A 17,351-nucleotide genomic window follows, 5' to 3' on the forward strand; every position below is an offset into this window, starting at 1 on the left:
CCTTGAAATAAAATATGTATGTATAAATCTCACAAAATATGTACAAGATCTATAGAGGGAAAATTATAAAACTCTAATGGAAGAAATTAAAGACCTAAATAAATGGAGAGACATTATATGTTTGTGGGAAGGAAGACTCAATATTGTTAAGATGTCAGTTTTCCCCAACTCATTCACTGAAACCCCAATCACAATTTCAGCAAATAGTTTTATGGATACTGACAAACCTTAGAAGTTGAATCTAAAGTGTATATGGAGCGGCAAAAGACCAGAATAACCAACACAATATTGAAGGAGAAGAACAGAATCAGGGACTGACACCACACAACTTCAAGACTGACTATATAGCTACAATAATCAAAACAGTGTGGTACTGGTGAAAGGATAAAAAGATCAATGGAATAGAATAGAGAGACTAGAAATAGAATGACATCAATAGAACCAACTGATCTTTGACAGAGGAACAAAGATAATAGATGGAGGGGGAAAAACAGGCTATTTAACAAAGAGTACTGGAATACCTAGACATCCACATACAAAAATGTGAATGAACCTAGATATAAATCTAACAGTATTCACAAAAATTACTCAAATGAACTGTCGACCTAAATGTAAAACACAAAACTGTATCTTTTCCTAGAAGATAATATGAGAGAAACGTAGACGACCTTGGGTATGGTGATGCCTTTTTAGATACGATACCAGAGTCATGGTCCATGAACAATATAACTGATAATGGGACTCCATTAAAATTAAATACTTCTGCTTTGCAAAAGACATTGCCAAAAAATGAGAAGAAATGAGACAGGCTGGGGGAAAATATTTTCAAAAGACATATCTGATAAAGGATATCCAAAATATGCAAAGAACTCTTAGTACCGAACTGTAAAAAAAACAATCTGATTGGTCCAATGTCTTGAACTGACAGATCACAAACAAAGATATACAGATGTTCAAATAAACATATGAAAAGATGTTCCACATAATATGTCATAGAGAATGCAAATAAAAACAAGATGTGCTATAATCCTATCAAATTCACCCCAATCCAGAAACCTGACAACATCAAACAGTAGTGAGCATGTGGAGCAAAAGGAACTCTTTACATTTTCAGTAGAAATGCAAATAGTACAAGTACTTTGGAAGACAATTTGGTAGTTTCTTATAGAACTAAATATACTCTCACTGATCTGCAATACAGAAATTGCCCCTTGCTGTTTACCCAGTGGAGTTGAAAATTCATGTCCACAGAAGAACCTATAGCAGTTTTATTCATAATTGCTCAAATTTGAAAGCCACCAAGATTTCCTTCAGTAAGTGAATGGATAAACTGTGGTACATCCAGAGAATAGAATATTATTCAACACTAAAAAGAAATGAGCTACCAGTGTGAAAAGAGAAGGAGGAAGTTTAATTGCATAGTACTAAGTGAAAGAAGCCAGTGTGAAAAGTCTCCCTATTATATGATTCCAACTCTACGACATTCTGGAAAAGACAAAACTTATGGTGACAGAAAAAAGATTGGCAGTTGCCAGGAGTTGTGGGATGAAGAGATAGAGCACAGAACATTTTTAGGGCAGTGAAAATACTCTACATGATACCATAATTATAGATACAGGTCATTATATATATAATACCATGTATATATACATAGATGTACATATATGTACAGAATATACAATGCCAAGAATGTACCCTGAAGTAGACTATGAATTTTCAATGATAAAATATGTTAATACAGGTTGATCAATTGTAATAAATTATGCCAGCCTGGTGAGGGATGTTAATTAAGGGCTTTTAAGCTCTGGAAGGACATGGAAGAATCATAAATACATATTACTATGTGAAAGAAGCCAATCTCGAAAGGGTACATACTGCATGATTCCCACTATATAACATTTCAGTTGTTGTATTTTTAAACTGCAGAATACATTTTTGAAATAATTTCTGTATTTTTCTTGTTATTTGCCTATTTATTTATTTATTTATTGACTGTTTATTGGCTTTTGTTTGCTCTGAGACATCATTTGTGTCACTTGTCAGAGGCACAACCTTAGGCTTGTGAGTACTCTTGGATGACAGTGGTTTTATTGAGGCTAGTTTCTGCTGTACCCTCCCCTGAACATTTTATTGGGTGTACCTCTGTAGGTTTCCTACCTAGCAGGGAAGCTCCATTAATTCTCCTTTTGTTCTATTGTTTTGACAGCATTGTGGGGCAGATATTTCTCTACTGTCCGATCCATTGTTTTTGTCACCTCTGCAAGGATAGCCTTTAAGTCCAGTCTTTGAGGTTTGCCCCCATCCTATGAGGAGGGCCTTCTTCACTGTCTCCTTCCCTGGTTCTCTCTAGTAAACTTCTACTTGGTCTGCATGTAGCTTTTTGTTCTCATGGAGCTACCAGCTTATCACCAAATGTGTATAATGTTTGAGAGTCACTTATGCCTATGCTTGAATTTTCCCACTTTTTTTCCAAATAAATTCAGTTCACTTGAGGAGAGCTTTGGGGCCCTCTGTTATGGACTGCCTTTCTTTCTAGGTAAAACCTGTGTTCACCTGTTCTGGAACTGGGACAGGAGCAGTGGCCCGGCTCTCTCAGAGTGACACCCTGGATTTAGAACAGGTTTCTGGGTGAGTTCAGTAGCCCATAGTTTTCCAAGCTTGTTTTTCTTGACATAGAACCTCTATCCTTTGAACTGAGGCAACTAAAATTGGGGAACCCATTATTCTTGCTCTATCATGCATGGGGTAGGCTTTAGATAGAGGAAGACATCTCCAGACATTGTAGCCACTCTTCCCTTGAATAGAGCTTCTGCAGCATGGAGCTGGAGAGAAAAAGGATTGTTTTCAGCCTGCCACTTTCGAGGTGATATGGTAGCTCTTGCCTGGGATGTAAGGGAAGAGTCTCTAAGTTCTTTTCTGCACTTGCCTGTGTGCTTCCTATCATGCTGGGCTGGGAGAAAAGGGGGAGAGAGTAGGTCCTGATTCAAATAATACAAGCAAATGTTCCTATTGGCTTTACTCATAGTATCTAAAAGGTGAAAACCCCTCAACTGCCCATGAATTTAAGAGCGCATAAGGAAAAATTGGCCATATGTGTACAATGAAAAGCAGAATATGACTGAGCAATAAAAAAATGAATTACTTAAACAGATGATAAAATAATTAAATTTCAAATTCATTTTACTCAGTTAAAGAAGCCTACCAGAAACGAGTGCATACTGTATGCAGACTATATATATAAATATGCCACAAAAAAACAAACAAACAAAAAACAAAAACAGATCACTGGTGATGTGGAAATGGAGTTGGACAGAGGCATGGACTAATAGGGAGTATGATAATCTCTTAGAGGTAATGGAAATTTTCTGTATCTTATTGTGGTGATGGTTTTGTTGATGTATAAAACTGTTAAAATTCACAGAATTGTACATTCTGAACAAACATAGTTCATTTCACACAATTATTCTTCAGTAAAATATTTGAGAAAAAAAATCAGCAGAGCTTTTTTTTTTTTTAGATCCACAGACTTCATTTTAGAACAATGACTCAGATCTTTTTTTTGCACTGCAAAACAGGCATCTACTCAAGGCAATAGAAGATATTTATTGTAATAAAAAAATCAATGCAGAAAGTAGGATAAAACCTATTAAAAATATAATTATTATTAGTGTAGCAGCAGTGGAGGGAGGATTCACCACCATTAACACTATCATTTAAATTAAGAAAACTTTACCAGTTATTGATGCTACAGTCAGCTATAATTATATATTTAATGGGAAGTCAGTAGATGTGTTTGAAGAAATTTCTTATGTGCATTATATTTTAGGTAAGGGTATTATTTAGGTACCAACAATGATGTTTTCAAAAAACCCAGCAATTCCTAAATCAAAATATTAGCTATATAGTATTAAAATGGCTTTTTACATGACTCACACTACAACTTTGATTATTTGATGACCAGCCTTATAATGTATATATCATATTTAGAGAATTACATATGTGTAAATTTATGTGTATGTATGCATTGATGCATATATTTTTATTAATTTATATTAACATGCTAGTTAAAGCTATTATTATTTTTGCTGCTTATCCCTGCTTTCAGAAATACTCTATACAGCATGTGCACCTTCTTGGAATCTAAAAGTAATATGAGAAGAGCAAATTCCAAACAAGAATGAGCACAGAATATACCTGAATATAATTCCTGTAGCAATGCCAGAAAGTACTGGACATCAGGAAAAGAAGAGAAAAAGTCAGCATTGAAAATTTACTGCATGTGTCATCTTACGGTGAGGTCTGTTAGCTTCTCCCTCTGCCTGAGGATTCTTTTCTGAGTCATCTGGATGATGCTGAACACACTGGGGAGTGAAATAACCAGTGATCATTCTCACAAAAGTATCCTGGAGAGAGAGAGAGAGAGAGAGAGAGTAAGAGAGAAAGAGACAGAGATACACAGAGAGACAGAGACAAAAAGACAGAGAGTCAGAGACCATGATTATGTTTGATTATGTATACATATGAATGTGTCTGATGGTGGTTGTGGGGGTGCAGCACATGGTGAATATGGAGGAACATTGTTCTCCTAACAGCACGATAGTTAGGGCCTTTTTTCTCAGTTTGATAAAGGATTGCTAATATTCAGTGGATGAAGATTCAAAGAATGAGGAGCCCCTTTCTTTGCAGGCTCGTTCCAATATAGGACCCAGAATGTTGGCAAAATAATTCTGCATTTTACTCGTAGGGGAGGGTTAGTAAAATGTGCCTCTCTCATCCTAAACATCTTTCTGCTTCCTGTCAGGAAAAAGGCAAGACGCCATCTTAAATCTTTATCAAGTTTCTCTACCTAGTGAGTCCCCTATTTTCTTCAGTAACCTGTATTAAAAAAAATGTGGGTGGAAGAGGTGACATTTGTTGAAGTATAAGGAATGATGCTTAGAGAAAGACATGGGTAGAGACATGAACAGATATAGCATATGATGATAAGATACTATTTTGCGTTTGAGACTTGTTATTTTGGTTTGTTTTTAATCTTTTCTATTAGTTCTCAGCAAAAAGAAAAATAAAGACTGAAATAACAAAGTAGGGTAATGCAAGCTCTGTCTATGGAAATGAAAACACAGGTACTCTTGCAGACATGGGATGTTTCTCAGCAGAGAGTGAAGTTACTGAGGGACAGAGAATGTCACTGTCTTTCTTCCTCTCTCAGACTTAACATAAATAATAGTAAAGGCATAAAGAAAGAACAAATCTGGTAGCCAATAAATATACAGATTTAACAAATAAGTATGAAATTTATGTCATGTAATCATTGAAGTAACTCTGAGATGTAGATATGTACCCCATTTTACAGGAGGAAATTACAAAGGAGAGATACTATGCATCTCTTTCTCAAAGTTATACTATGTATAACTTTCTCAGAGCTACATTGGCAAAAACAGAATTTGAAAACTAAGTTTGACACTTGAGCTTATTTTTTAACTCTTAGGTTCATGATGAACTATATTACCCTTACATTTCCTTCCTCATTTTATGAGGTAGCATTTCTCCAGCAGAGATGCTCAAACATTAGAAGTCATTGTTCAGTTCTACATCATTCTCATGTTATCAACCAGCAATCAATATTCAGCTTACTTTAGCTTCCATTCTAAAGGTCATCTCTTTCTTCACAGTCCCTAATAAGACTGCTTTTTGTAAAGCCATTGCAACCTCTTACATGGATGACAGTTTCTACGACTATTGTCTTCTCCTTCTGAATATTTATTTTCCATAAAGCTACCAGTATGGTTTTTGTGAAATGCCAAGTTGAATACAATACTATCTTTTTGAAAAATCCCCAGAGCTTACCCCTTGTCTACAGAATAAAGGCTGTCTTCCTAGGCTCGACATATAGGTCTGCATGATTGCCATGAATTTCCTTTTAAGTCTCATCCCTCACTCTTTGTCTTGTGCGTTAAAATGACTTATTAAACTTCATGGAGTTCACCATATAGTTATTTATTTCTCTTTGCACAGAAACCTGCTCAATTCTACTTATTTATTTTGCAAAGCACTTAAGATTTCTCTGACCATCAAGAACATTCACCTCTAAAGGCTGCATTTTTTTTTTTTTGTATATTCTATAAATGCGTTTTTCACTGAGTTTCTGTGTGGCGGTTTAGTTATCTGTTCAGCTCTTTTCTCCTCATCTGATTGTGAGCTTAAGTACAGATTATTTACACTTAGGGATTTTCATATGGCAAAATGCACATCAAAATTCAATAAATATCATTTGATGAATTTTTTCTAAGGCATATACAACAAAAAATGAATTATCTTTGTTTTTGTTTCATTTTCTTTATGGTTTTCTTGTCAAGGGAGGATTTTCAAGAATAATTTAAGCCACAGAAAACTGTGAAATATGTGTGTCACTCATTGACCTTCTGGACAATTAAGAATGACTCATATGTCACCTTTAGGACTGTGTGCACTGCAGAGTAACTGTTTCTCTCATGCAGCATTCAAAAAGATTTCTGCAATAAATCAGATGTTTTGTTCTGTCTTCTTATCATATCAGATTTTGTTACCCTACCAGTTACATACATATTACATAACACTTGTTCCTAAGTCAAAATAAACAATACACCCCAAACATCATCCTTAGAGTGCCAGCAGCAAACTTGGGATATATTTTCCCTAAAATCAAAATATATGGCAATCATTATCTTTACCCATATGAAGTATGGCGAAAGCCATTCCACCCCAAAATCAACAGCCAGGCAAAATGTAGTCCTAATGTATCCTTCAGCTGTAAGTACGTGGGTTTCAAATACGCAAAATTTCCAAAATTAAATATTTCTAATATCAATGGGCAAATTCTCTGTGCCAATGCCTCCCCAGATTGTCATAATGCCTCTGCCTTTCAGTTATGTCACTGTTAAGATAGAATTAAATAGAAGTATTTTTTTCCCCAGAATCTTTCTCAAAGCTTCTTTGACATCTTTGTTTCTCAGAGAATAAATCAAAGGATTCAGCATGGGAGTGACTAGGGTGTAACATAACGAGGCCACTTTACTCAGCTCAGGAAATCTATCAGGGATGAAATACATAAAAATCACGGCACCGTACAACACACTCACGACTCCCAGGTGAGAGCTGCAAGTGGAGAACGCTTTCTTGCGTCCCTCAGTGGATCTTATCTTTAGAACTGTGGACACAATATACATATAGGACACAATAATGACAATTATCGTAGGCAAAATAATAATGCTGCATAAGAAAAACGTAACCATGTTATGAAAGTAGAGATCAGAACAAGATAGCCTCTGAAGTGGACGGTCATCACAGTAAAAGTGGTCGATGGCTCGGGAAGCACAAAAGGACAAAGTAAATGTTATGCTTGTCTGAAGAACTGAGCTGATGCAGCCGCATAAATAGGAACCAGCCACCAACTGAGTGCAGAGACGTGCTGACATCTGGACAGAGTAGAGGAGTGGGTTGCAGATGGCAATGAAGCGGTCATAGGCCATGGCTGCCAGGAGAAATCCCTCCGCCACGATGAAGAGGGCAAAGAGAAAGAGCTGGGTCACACAGCCTGCAAAGGAGATGGACTTGCTCTCAGACCAGAAGTTGATCATGGCTTTGGGTGCAATAACAGACGAATAGAAGAGATCAATGAAGGACAGGTTGCCTAGGAAGAAATACATCGGTGTGTTCAGCCGGGGATCAGTCATAATAATGGTCATCATCCCAACATTACCCAGAAGGATCATGGCATACACAAACAGAAAGATCAGGAAGAGGAGAATGTGGAGCTCGCAGCTGACCCTGAAGCCTACCAGGATGAAGTCAGTCACTTCAGAGTGATTGTTTGTTCCTCTGTCACTCATGGCAGAAACCTGCTGAGAGGCACAAGGCAAAATAAACAAATGAAATCTAGGCTTTGTTTCTAGTGGCATAAATAATTTCTTAAATGTAGAATAAGTTATTTACATCTTAATTAACTATGGCACATAAAACAATTTTAATGTCATGAAGAATCAAGAATTTGCATTACATAATACTAGGCTTATGAGACTAAGCAGTGAAAAAATTTTCTGGGTCACTGTACTTAAATCATAAATTTGCTGTGAGTTCAGCCAATAAGTAGCATACAATATTGTCTAATTTCAATCGAATTTGAAATTTCTATTCTTAACATTTTTATAGTAAAATAATTTTCACAATCTAAGATAGGAGTGTTACTAGGATCTAAAATAGAGATATTACATGTAATCGCTATGACAATGTTTATAGCCTGTGATAGCCAAGTGAGTGTTTGAATCATTACATGACAGTAATAAATATATTTTAAAATATTGTTACCTTATTTACCTCAATTTCTTTCCTTTTCACTATTACTGTATCCATCTTTGAAAATAGAATAAAAATAGATAAGTTATTTGTGTGTTAAAATTAATAAAATTTAAAAACCACTAATCCAAATCAAATAAAATGCTCTAAAGATCATTCTAAATAAATGGGCATTTCCTCAGATCAAGTCCATTCCCCAAAATAAAGGAATTTTTATTGCTTCATTATAAATATTTTACTTCCACTAATAGTTGTTTAATTAAAACATGCCATAATCAGCTCCTTTTCTGAAGTGGGGAGAAGTTAATGAACATTCTAATACTTACAACACAATGATGCCTTTCTACCACAACTTCATCAGTTCATGGGATCTGGCTCTTTGGGCAGGGCAAGTATATTTAAGGAATATATATAATGGAGAGTTCCTTTCTTAAATCCTAGTAGGCTTTATACATCTTAAAATAAGATGAGTATTAAAGGACCATAGCAATTTTGTGTCATCTATAGTCTATCATCATTTGCTCCAGTATCAACAGTGGTTGTTATGATGGTCTTACTTATTTTAGTCCTATGCAATCTTTCCTCAGGATATTTCAACATTAAGGTTTTGCTCATCCTCTGTGATGGATTCCATTGGGAGAGGAGTAATCATAAAGTCAATTATAGAGACATAAGTACAGGCTCCAGGGCTGTTGTCCATTAGGACTGCAGTAACGTCAGACACAAACAAATAATCTAATAATAGTCCAAATACAAGGAACTTTTCCCTTTGGTTGTATGTATGCTTTGGGAAATTTCTTTGGACTTAGTCTTCTTCATTGACAAAGAAAAACTTTCTGGTAATTATCATAGCATACATATTGGTAGGTACATAGAAACAGATTTAAAAGGTAGTACTATATGAGAAAAGTGTTAGATAAGTGAATATTTTAAATTACGTAGTAAATTACATTCACTAAGCTTTAAAAAAAGATAAAAATTCACTCCAAGATATGGTTTATCTATACTTCTTGATGTAGACATATTTCTTTTCTTTTTTTTTTAATATGAAATTTATTGTCAAATTGGTTTCCATACAACACCCAGTGCTCATCCCAACAGGTGCCCTCCTCAATGCCCATCACCCACTTTCCCCACCCTCCCACCCCCCATCAACCCTCAGTTTATTCTCAGTTTTTCAGAGTCTCTTATGGTTTGCCTCCTTCCCTCTCTGTAACTTTTTTCTCCCTTCCCCTCCCCCATGGTCTGATGTAGACATATTTCATGATATGACAAATACCCTGTAAATCACAAACTCAGAGTCAGATAATATTTTGCTAATTCTATGCTTTCTTATATTCAAATACTAAACAATTAGAGAAGAAATAACAGCACTCAATAAAATGATTTTACATTTCCTTAGTAAAAGATTTTAAAATATCTTAACTATTTTGTGACTAAAGGACTGCATTAAAACCATAGACATAGGGGCGCCTGGGTGGCTCAGTTGGTTAAGCATCCGACTTTGGTTCAGGTCATAATCTCGTGGCTTGTGGGTTTGAGCCCCGTGTCAGGCTCTGTGCTGATAGCTCAGAGCCTGGAGCCTGCTTCAGATTCTATGTCTCCCTCTCTCTCTGCCCCTTTCTTCCTTGCGCTTCTGTCTTTCTCTCTCTCTCTCAAAAAATTACATAAACATAAAAAAAATTAAAAAAACAATAACCATAGGCATAATACTCTATTTAATGAGCTTAGTATTTTGAGCTTTATATATTTTCATCCTAAATATTTCCATAAATTAATTGTAATACTACTTTTTAAATCCCCTTTTAATTAAAAATTATTTCTAGAGTTTATTTAGAATTTTCCTCTGTATGGAATACAAAATGATATAGGGTAAGAGTTTCTCATTATAATACAGTATTAGTAAAAGTTTGGTCAGTGTAGGAAGAAAAAGCAGATTAGGTATTTCATGTTTTTATTTTTTTAATATGTATTTATTATAAGAGAAGGAGAGAGAAAGAGTGGCAAGGAAAGGAGGGGCAGAGAGAGAGGGAGAAAGAGAAAATCCCAACCAGGCTCCACATTGTCGGCAGTATCTGATGTGGAGCTCAATCTCATGAACCATGACATCATTACCTGAGCTGAAACCAAGAATCAGATTCTTAATAGACGGAGCCACCTAAGTGCCCCAGAAGTACATTACATACGTTAAACAGGAAAATATTAATTAAGGTGAATTGAGGCCTATCAAATTTGGAAAGGCTGGAAGAATTTCTGGATGACACTCTTATAATGATCCTGAGAGAAATTTAGGATAAACTCACACAGATATACTACTTTTGGGGATACAATTCAAAAGTACAGCACCTGACCTATGGTCCAAGGGATCAGATACACAGAAGCAAAAAAACGTCACTACTTCCTCATCCATCAAAATCACTTTTCTAGGAAGTTGAGGATTCAACAGCACTGCAGAAATAAGCCCACATGTTTCTACAGCTTTTTTCTACTGGTAGAAAGAATGGACAGGAAGTTGATCCCCAAGTCATTGTGCCCTTCTAAATTCTGAGCTTGTATAGATCTAATTGGTAGAGCAAAATCTGTGTCAAGAACCTGTGTGGCAGGAGACATTTGAACTTTCCAACATCTCTATCTAGAAGGCACATGAGATAGAGTTTGAATATCTAACCTGTAAAATGTACCATAATCTAATATACTTTTTAATCCTTAAACTTTCCACAATAGCATTAACGGTAACAACATGCTATTTCTGACAAATACGTAGAGGGCCACTAACTGTCACAATAGTTGAGACATCAATAAACCCTTAACAAATTCATTGATTAAAATCATTCAAAATATGTTCTTGATCATATTCAACTTAATATAGAAATCAAATAGATTTTTAGGAAGTGTTTATTTTTAGTGTTCATGCCCATAGAATTTTCTGGTTATCTATCATTATTGATTTCATAAGTGATAGATAACTAGAAATCTTTATGGGCATGGACATTAGAAATAAACACTTCCTAAAAACATACTGATAAAAAAGAAATCAAATAAAATTTTGATTTCAATTGAACTAAATTATAATGAATCATGATATATTTAAGCTTGGTAAGAAAAAGTAGTACTTAGAGGGATATACAAAACCTTACAGATAAATATGAAGAAGATAGGCAGGAACATTTAGATGTTAATAACAATCTTCTTAATAATGTGAAATAGAAAACAACAAGTTAAAACAAAATATGAGGTGCCTGAGTGCTCAGGGGGCACCTGCATGGCTCAATCGGTTAAGCATCCGATTTCGGCTCAGGTCATGATCTCGTGGTTCATGAGTTTGAACCCCAGGTCTGGCTCTGTGCTAACAGCTCAGAGCCTGGAGCCTGCTTCAGATTCTGTGTCTTCCTCTCTCTCTGCCCCTCCCTGACTCACACTCTTTTTCTCTATCTCAAAGATAAATAAACAGTAAAAAAAAAAAAAAAAAAGCACAAAACAACAAAAACAGAAAAGAAATAATGTAGATAAAAATTACTTAATTAGAAAAAAATATGTATAATATAGGATAGCCACATAGTCTGACAGTGATTCTTTGAAAAATTAGTAATGTGTATAAAATCCTAGCCAATTTAATGAAGGAAAAACAGCAACATTAAATCACAAGAGTCAGGAATTAAAAGGTGATGGCACTACAGATTCTGCTGATATTGCTAAAAAATATTTTTACCAAAAATTGATGATTTTTTAAATCAAAATATTTTAAGTAGGAAAAAATTATGTGTAAAAGACAAGTATGAATTTTTAATCATATTTTCTAAAGAAATTGAATTTCGTTAATGATATTTCCATGAAGAATAGTTCTTGCCTAAATGACTTCACCAGTGTTTACTTCTGAACATTTGAGAAAGAAATAAGATCATTTGTACATAAACTCTGTCAGGAATAGTCATAAAGGAAATACTCTCTAACTATAGTTTTGAGTCTCTCATAAGTGTCATAAGGACATTAAACTTTATAGGTAAATCTTACTCATAAACTTAATGTCAAAAGTCTAAACAGACAATAAATAAAATACTTCAGTAAAGAAAAGAATAATGCAATCTCACTGAAGTGTATGTACTAGAAATGTTAAAGTCATTGAATATTTTTAAAAAATAGATTTAAGATTTTCCACATCTAGTTATTAATGCATAGCTTTTATAGATTTGCTTTCCATCACAAAAAAATTAAACTCTGGAGAAAATATATGAACCAAATATTTTTAGAGATTGCATAATAAGTGGTAAATGACTAAATACTGAGAAAAAGGAAACATACCAGGAGAAAAAGATTTTAAACTTGAATACACAGCAATAGAAACAAACCAAACCTAAGATTGAGTTAAAAAGGAAAAAATAGAAAAGAACAGATGTTCAATGACAACTGAGAAAACATTAGCCATGTAATTTGGAAAAAGAGAGGCCAGAAAAATAACAGAAACTATGGTGGGCAAAAATTTTTTCTAAGTTGATGACAAATCTAAACACACAGATGCAAGGAAATGGGCAAAATCCCGAGCAGGATCAACAGAGAGAAAACCAAATAAAACACATCAGAATAAAAATCTGAAGGTGAGTGAAAAAGAGACACTGTCAAGAGGGGAAAAGAGAGACATTACACACAAGCAAATGAAAGTTAAATCATACACCTTGGTCAGAAACAATTCAAACCAGAGACCGTGGAACAACATCTTTAAAGCACTTAAAGATAGGAGGAGGGGAGACCAAACCAACAAGCATGTGCAGGACAAATGGGCTTCAGAACTGAAGGCAAAAAAGGAACTTTCTGACTAAAGGAAAACTAAGAGAATGTGTCATGCCAAATTTGCGGCACAAGAAATACCAAAGAAAGTTGTCCTCGCTAAAGGAAACATTGTCAGGATAAAGCGGGAAGGATCTCTAGGATCCTGAAGACGCTGCTTTCACACTGACAGCAGAACTAAGGATGTGTGAGGAGGGGGAGTTTCCTTCTCTTTCAGTGTGCTCCTTAGGTTTTTCTCTTGTTGGTTCTGGCACAGGTGGGCACACCCCACCCTGGTACTCACTCTTGAAGCAATTCCCAGGCTTCTGGGATCTTTTAAGCCACCTCTTCTGTTGTCTTGAAATCATAGATGGAGGTATGACTGCCTCCTCTTGCCCATCTCTGTGTTACTTCTAAATATGCACCCCCGCGTTTCCCCAAACTCTTTAACTGACTGTTTAGATTATTCTCCGCATAAAGTTTTCTTCTAATACCAGCATGCTGTATTAACAGTAGAGTTAAGAAATGAGTTTCTAAAAGTAAGGGTTGTTTATCTACTCAAATGAAAACTAGTGAATATCCTTCTATATATCATGAAATTTTAAAAAAGAATCAGGGGTGCCTGGGTGACTCTGTCCATTAAGATTGTACTTCCATTCAGGACATGATCTCATGGCTCTGTGCCGACAGCTGGGAGCCTGGAGCCTGCTTCAGGTTCTGTCTCCCTCTCTCTACCCCTCCCCAACTTGTGCTCTGTCTCTTTCTCTCTGTCTCTCAAACATAAATAAACATTAAACAAATTTTTTAAGAAAAAAGAATCAAGTACTTCCCATCCAAATGTGTTTGTTATTATTGTTATTGTTTTTATTAATTTTGTTCAGTAAGTAGAAGGTACTTCTCATCTCCTCAAGAGAGCCCTTCTAACTTTGCAAAGTTCTGTTGAGTTTAATAATTTCTTTCCTCATTTTTCTTTTGCATTCTGATACAAAATACATTACTGGTGAGAGAGAGACTGTTGTCCCTGGTTAATATCTTGCAGAGGGAATGCTCACCACTTTGGTTTCCATCCTCATGAGAGAACTTCTCTTAGGAGCCACCTCAGGTCTGGTTGATTTAATCAATGAAAGAGCACATTAAAAAAGAAAAAAAGAGAGAGAGAGAGAGAGACAAACTACAATTGTTGCTGGTACTTGTTCATCTTAGTGATTGGACTCTGATCTGAACAGTGAGGAAATACAATCCATTTTGCAGGAAGACTTCCTGTTAAACTAAAGTGTGCTTCTTTTCATACTTTTGTTTCTTCATGATTTCACATATAGTAGAAGGTTTACAAGGTAAGAAATGTGTTCATTCTTAAGAATATCGTTTATATTTAATTTGTTTATTCTCAACACTTCTTTTTTAGATAATTTTAGTTATATCTTTCTTTTTTTCCCAATTTTTCTGTTGAAGTCAGAAACTTCTTTATGTAAAACATGAATTTAAGGAAACCATGCATTTTTGTAGTTGATAGGCCCTACCAGAGTATATTTTGGTGATTCTCCTGCCTGCTAAAATCAATCAGTCAATATTTCTGTTAACCTTTAATTTTTTTAAGAAAGTAAGTTTCATACATACTGAACCAAATTGACTCTAGTATACTTCCATAGTCCCAACTGTCTTAAAAGAATGTCAAAATTAGTGAAACCATACCAGTGACAACAATAAAAATTACAAGAGACATTATAATGCATTTTATAATTTATATAACATATAATTTTATTTATGTATTATAATTCCATAATTTACATAATGATTTATGTAAATACACAGAATTATAATTTTTATACTTATAAAATTATAAAAGACATTTTCATAGTATGTGAATCTGCATTTCTTGTTTGCCAGTTTTCTTTTACATGTTTTGATTATTGAATAGTAAACCCCTTTGCTGCTCAATCTCATGACTCTAAAGAAGCCTTTTAAATGTGTTTTTTGTCTTAATTTCCCCATATATAAAATAAAATAAAAATTACTTCCTCCCTCTACCACAATATTTTAAGAATGCTTTATAGCCATAATAGTATATGCTGAAAGCAATATAATGTAAGCTGTTTACATACATATTTCTTCCTTTTTGTCCATTTATACCTATCTTTAAATTGTCCTGTGTGTGTTCTATCCTCCCCATTCACAGATCTTTGTATTTTTTGTTAGATTTGTCTGTTTCTGAAAGGATAGAAAAATCACTACCCAAGATCTTAGAGTTCCTCACTTGCATTCCACTCTGTAAATTCCAAAGGGAATCAGAGAGGGAAAGAAGGAAGGAAAGAAGAAGAGAAAAAAAATAAAAATCTGTTTACATTGTGTTCAGAAAATATATGCAAGAATCACTTCTGTTGTTAGCAGATGAACTGTGCCACATTAAAGTGCATGTCACTATAGGGACAAAAATAATGGAAGAAATAAGAAGATGAAGTTAATGGGTAAAAGGATGATGCCTTTGCCAGAATTTGAAGGTTTTCTCTCCATATAAGAAAGATGGATAGATACAGTATTAGTATATCATTTTTCTATAATAGATAAGGAAACTAAATTATTTCTTTCAGATAAAATGAGACCATCAATTGAATGGATTTTCATTACAAATGAGAATTTAAGTGCATTGTAATGTCTGTGAGAAATATTGTCCACTAGAAGAGCCAACTTTCAATGGCAGTAACTGATAATAAATCAAGAAGGGAAAACAAAGAGCAAGCTCTTGTTTCCAGACAGTTTCCTGGCATCTCCATTTCCCCAAAGTACACCTTGAGGGCACATCCTCATTACTTGCAAAATAAGTGTATCTAAAGAGGCTGACCAATGAGATTGGATTCTTCATTAGGAAGACTTTTTAAAAACAGTAATCTGTCCATTATTGGTGTTGTGTGATTTCTTGGAAACAATACGATGAAAATTTTCCACACTGGGTTTTAGTTATTTTTCCAAAAACAAGTATTCTGATGACTCATTTCTTTCATTTTTACCATCTCTCCAATTCCACCGACATCTCAGCCATGAAGAGCGAGCCTAACAGGAATTACTCAGAAGTGACTGAGTTTGTTCTACTAGGATTCATAACCCCTCCAAAAGTACAGATCCTCTTATTCCTAGTGTTCTTGCTGATCTACATGGTCACTGTGGTGGGAAATATTAGCATGATAATTGTCATTAAGGTGGACTCCAGACTTCATATGCCTATGTATTTCTTCCTTAGAAACTTGTCCTATTTAGATCTCTGCTACTCCACAGTCATTACTCCCAAAACTTTAGCCAACTTCCTATCTAAGGGAAAGAAGATTTCTTACAATGGCTAGGCAGCCCAATTTTTCTTCTTTGCCCTGTTTGTCACAACTGAAGGCTTTCTTCTGGCTGTCATGGCATTTGATCGATTCTCAGCCATTTGTTCCCCTCTCCTTTACCCCGTGCACATGTCCCAGAAAGTCTGTGCTCAGTTGGTGACTGGATCCTACATCTGTGGAGGCATCAACTCCATGGTTCAAACAGGTTTCACCTTCGGTTTGCGTTTCTGTGGAGAAAACAGACTAGACCACTTTTTCTGTGACGTCCCAGCCCTGATCAAGATCTCCTGTGTGGACACATCTGTGAATGAGATTGTGTTGTTCATTCTCTCGGCCGTCATTATCATCACCACCACAACCGTCATTGTGGTTTCCTATGCTTACATCCTGTCCACTGTCCTGAAGATCCCCTCGACCCATGGCAGGGGTAAGACCTTCTCCACCTGTGGCTCCCATATAGCAGTGGTGAGTTTATAATATGGGGCTGTATTCTTCATGTATGCCCAGCCTGGGGCTATCTCCTCTCCAGAGTCAAACAAGATTGTAGCTGTGCTGTACACACTGTTAATACCGATGCTAAACCCTCTAATATACAGTCTGAGAAACAGAGATGTGAAAGAGGCTATGAAAAGGATACTACTAAACAGGAAATGATTCCTCCCCTGATAATTGTAAAACCCTCATTCAGTGGACACATTTTGTTTCCTAAGGGTCTCAGTTATCCTTGTTCTTGTAAAATTAGTATTATCAAAGATATTTTTATATACAGCAACAAATGTTTTTCTAAGTGTTACAAAATGGTATTTCTATGCTTAGAATATATGAAAGAATTATCTGTTTTCAATTTCTGATGTGATAATGTTTTCATTTCAATTTTGCTTTAAGAAGTAAATGGTAAGAGCTGCTAGTATATAATAATTAAAATATTACATCTGTGTG

The 17,351-nt window shown here is 35.2% G+C and overlaps 1 protein-coding gene and 1 pseudogene across 1 annotated transcript; one reads left to right on the forward strand and one right to left on the reverse strand.

Annotated features, from left to right (window-relative positions):
- Nucleotides 1-6,905: 6,905 nt before the first annotated feature.
- Nucleotides 6,906-7,883, reverse strand: LOC106982800 (olfactory receptor 9K2-like). Its single transcript, XM_015080977.2, has one exon. The coding sequence runs from the start codon at nt 7,866-7,868 to the stop codon at nt 6,906-6,908; it is 963 nt and encodes a 320-aa protein (XP_014936463.2). The 5' UTR covers nt 7,869-7,883.
- An 8,244-nt stretch (nt 7,884-16,127) lies between these two features.
- Nucleotides 16,128-17,066, forward strand: LOC106982801 (olfactory receptor 12-like; annotated as a pseudogene).
- The last annotated feature ends 285 nt before the right edge of the window (nt 17,067-17,351 follow it).

The sequence above is a fragment of the Acinonyx jubatus genome, chromosome B4 (genome assembly GCF_027475565.1).
Source record: "Acinonyx jubatus isolate Ajub_Pintada_27869175 chromosome B4, VMU_Ajub_asm_v1.0, whole genome shotgun sequence".
In the NCBI taxonomy this organism is placed as follows: domain Eukaryota; kingdom Metazoa; phylum Chordata; class Mammalia; order Carnivora; family Felidae; genus Acinonyx; species Acinonyx jubatus.

Coding starts and splice junctions, on each gene's coding strand:
- LOC106982800 (XM_015080977.2), bottom strand. CDS start 7,868: ATGAGTGACAGAGGAACAAACAATCACTCTGAAGTGACTGACTTCATC.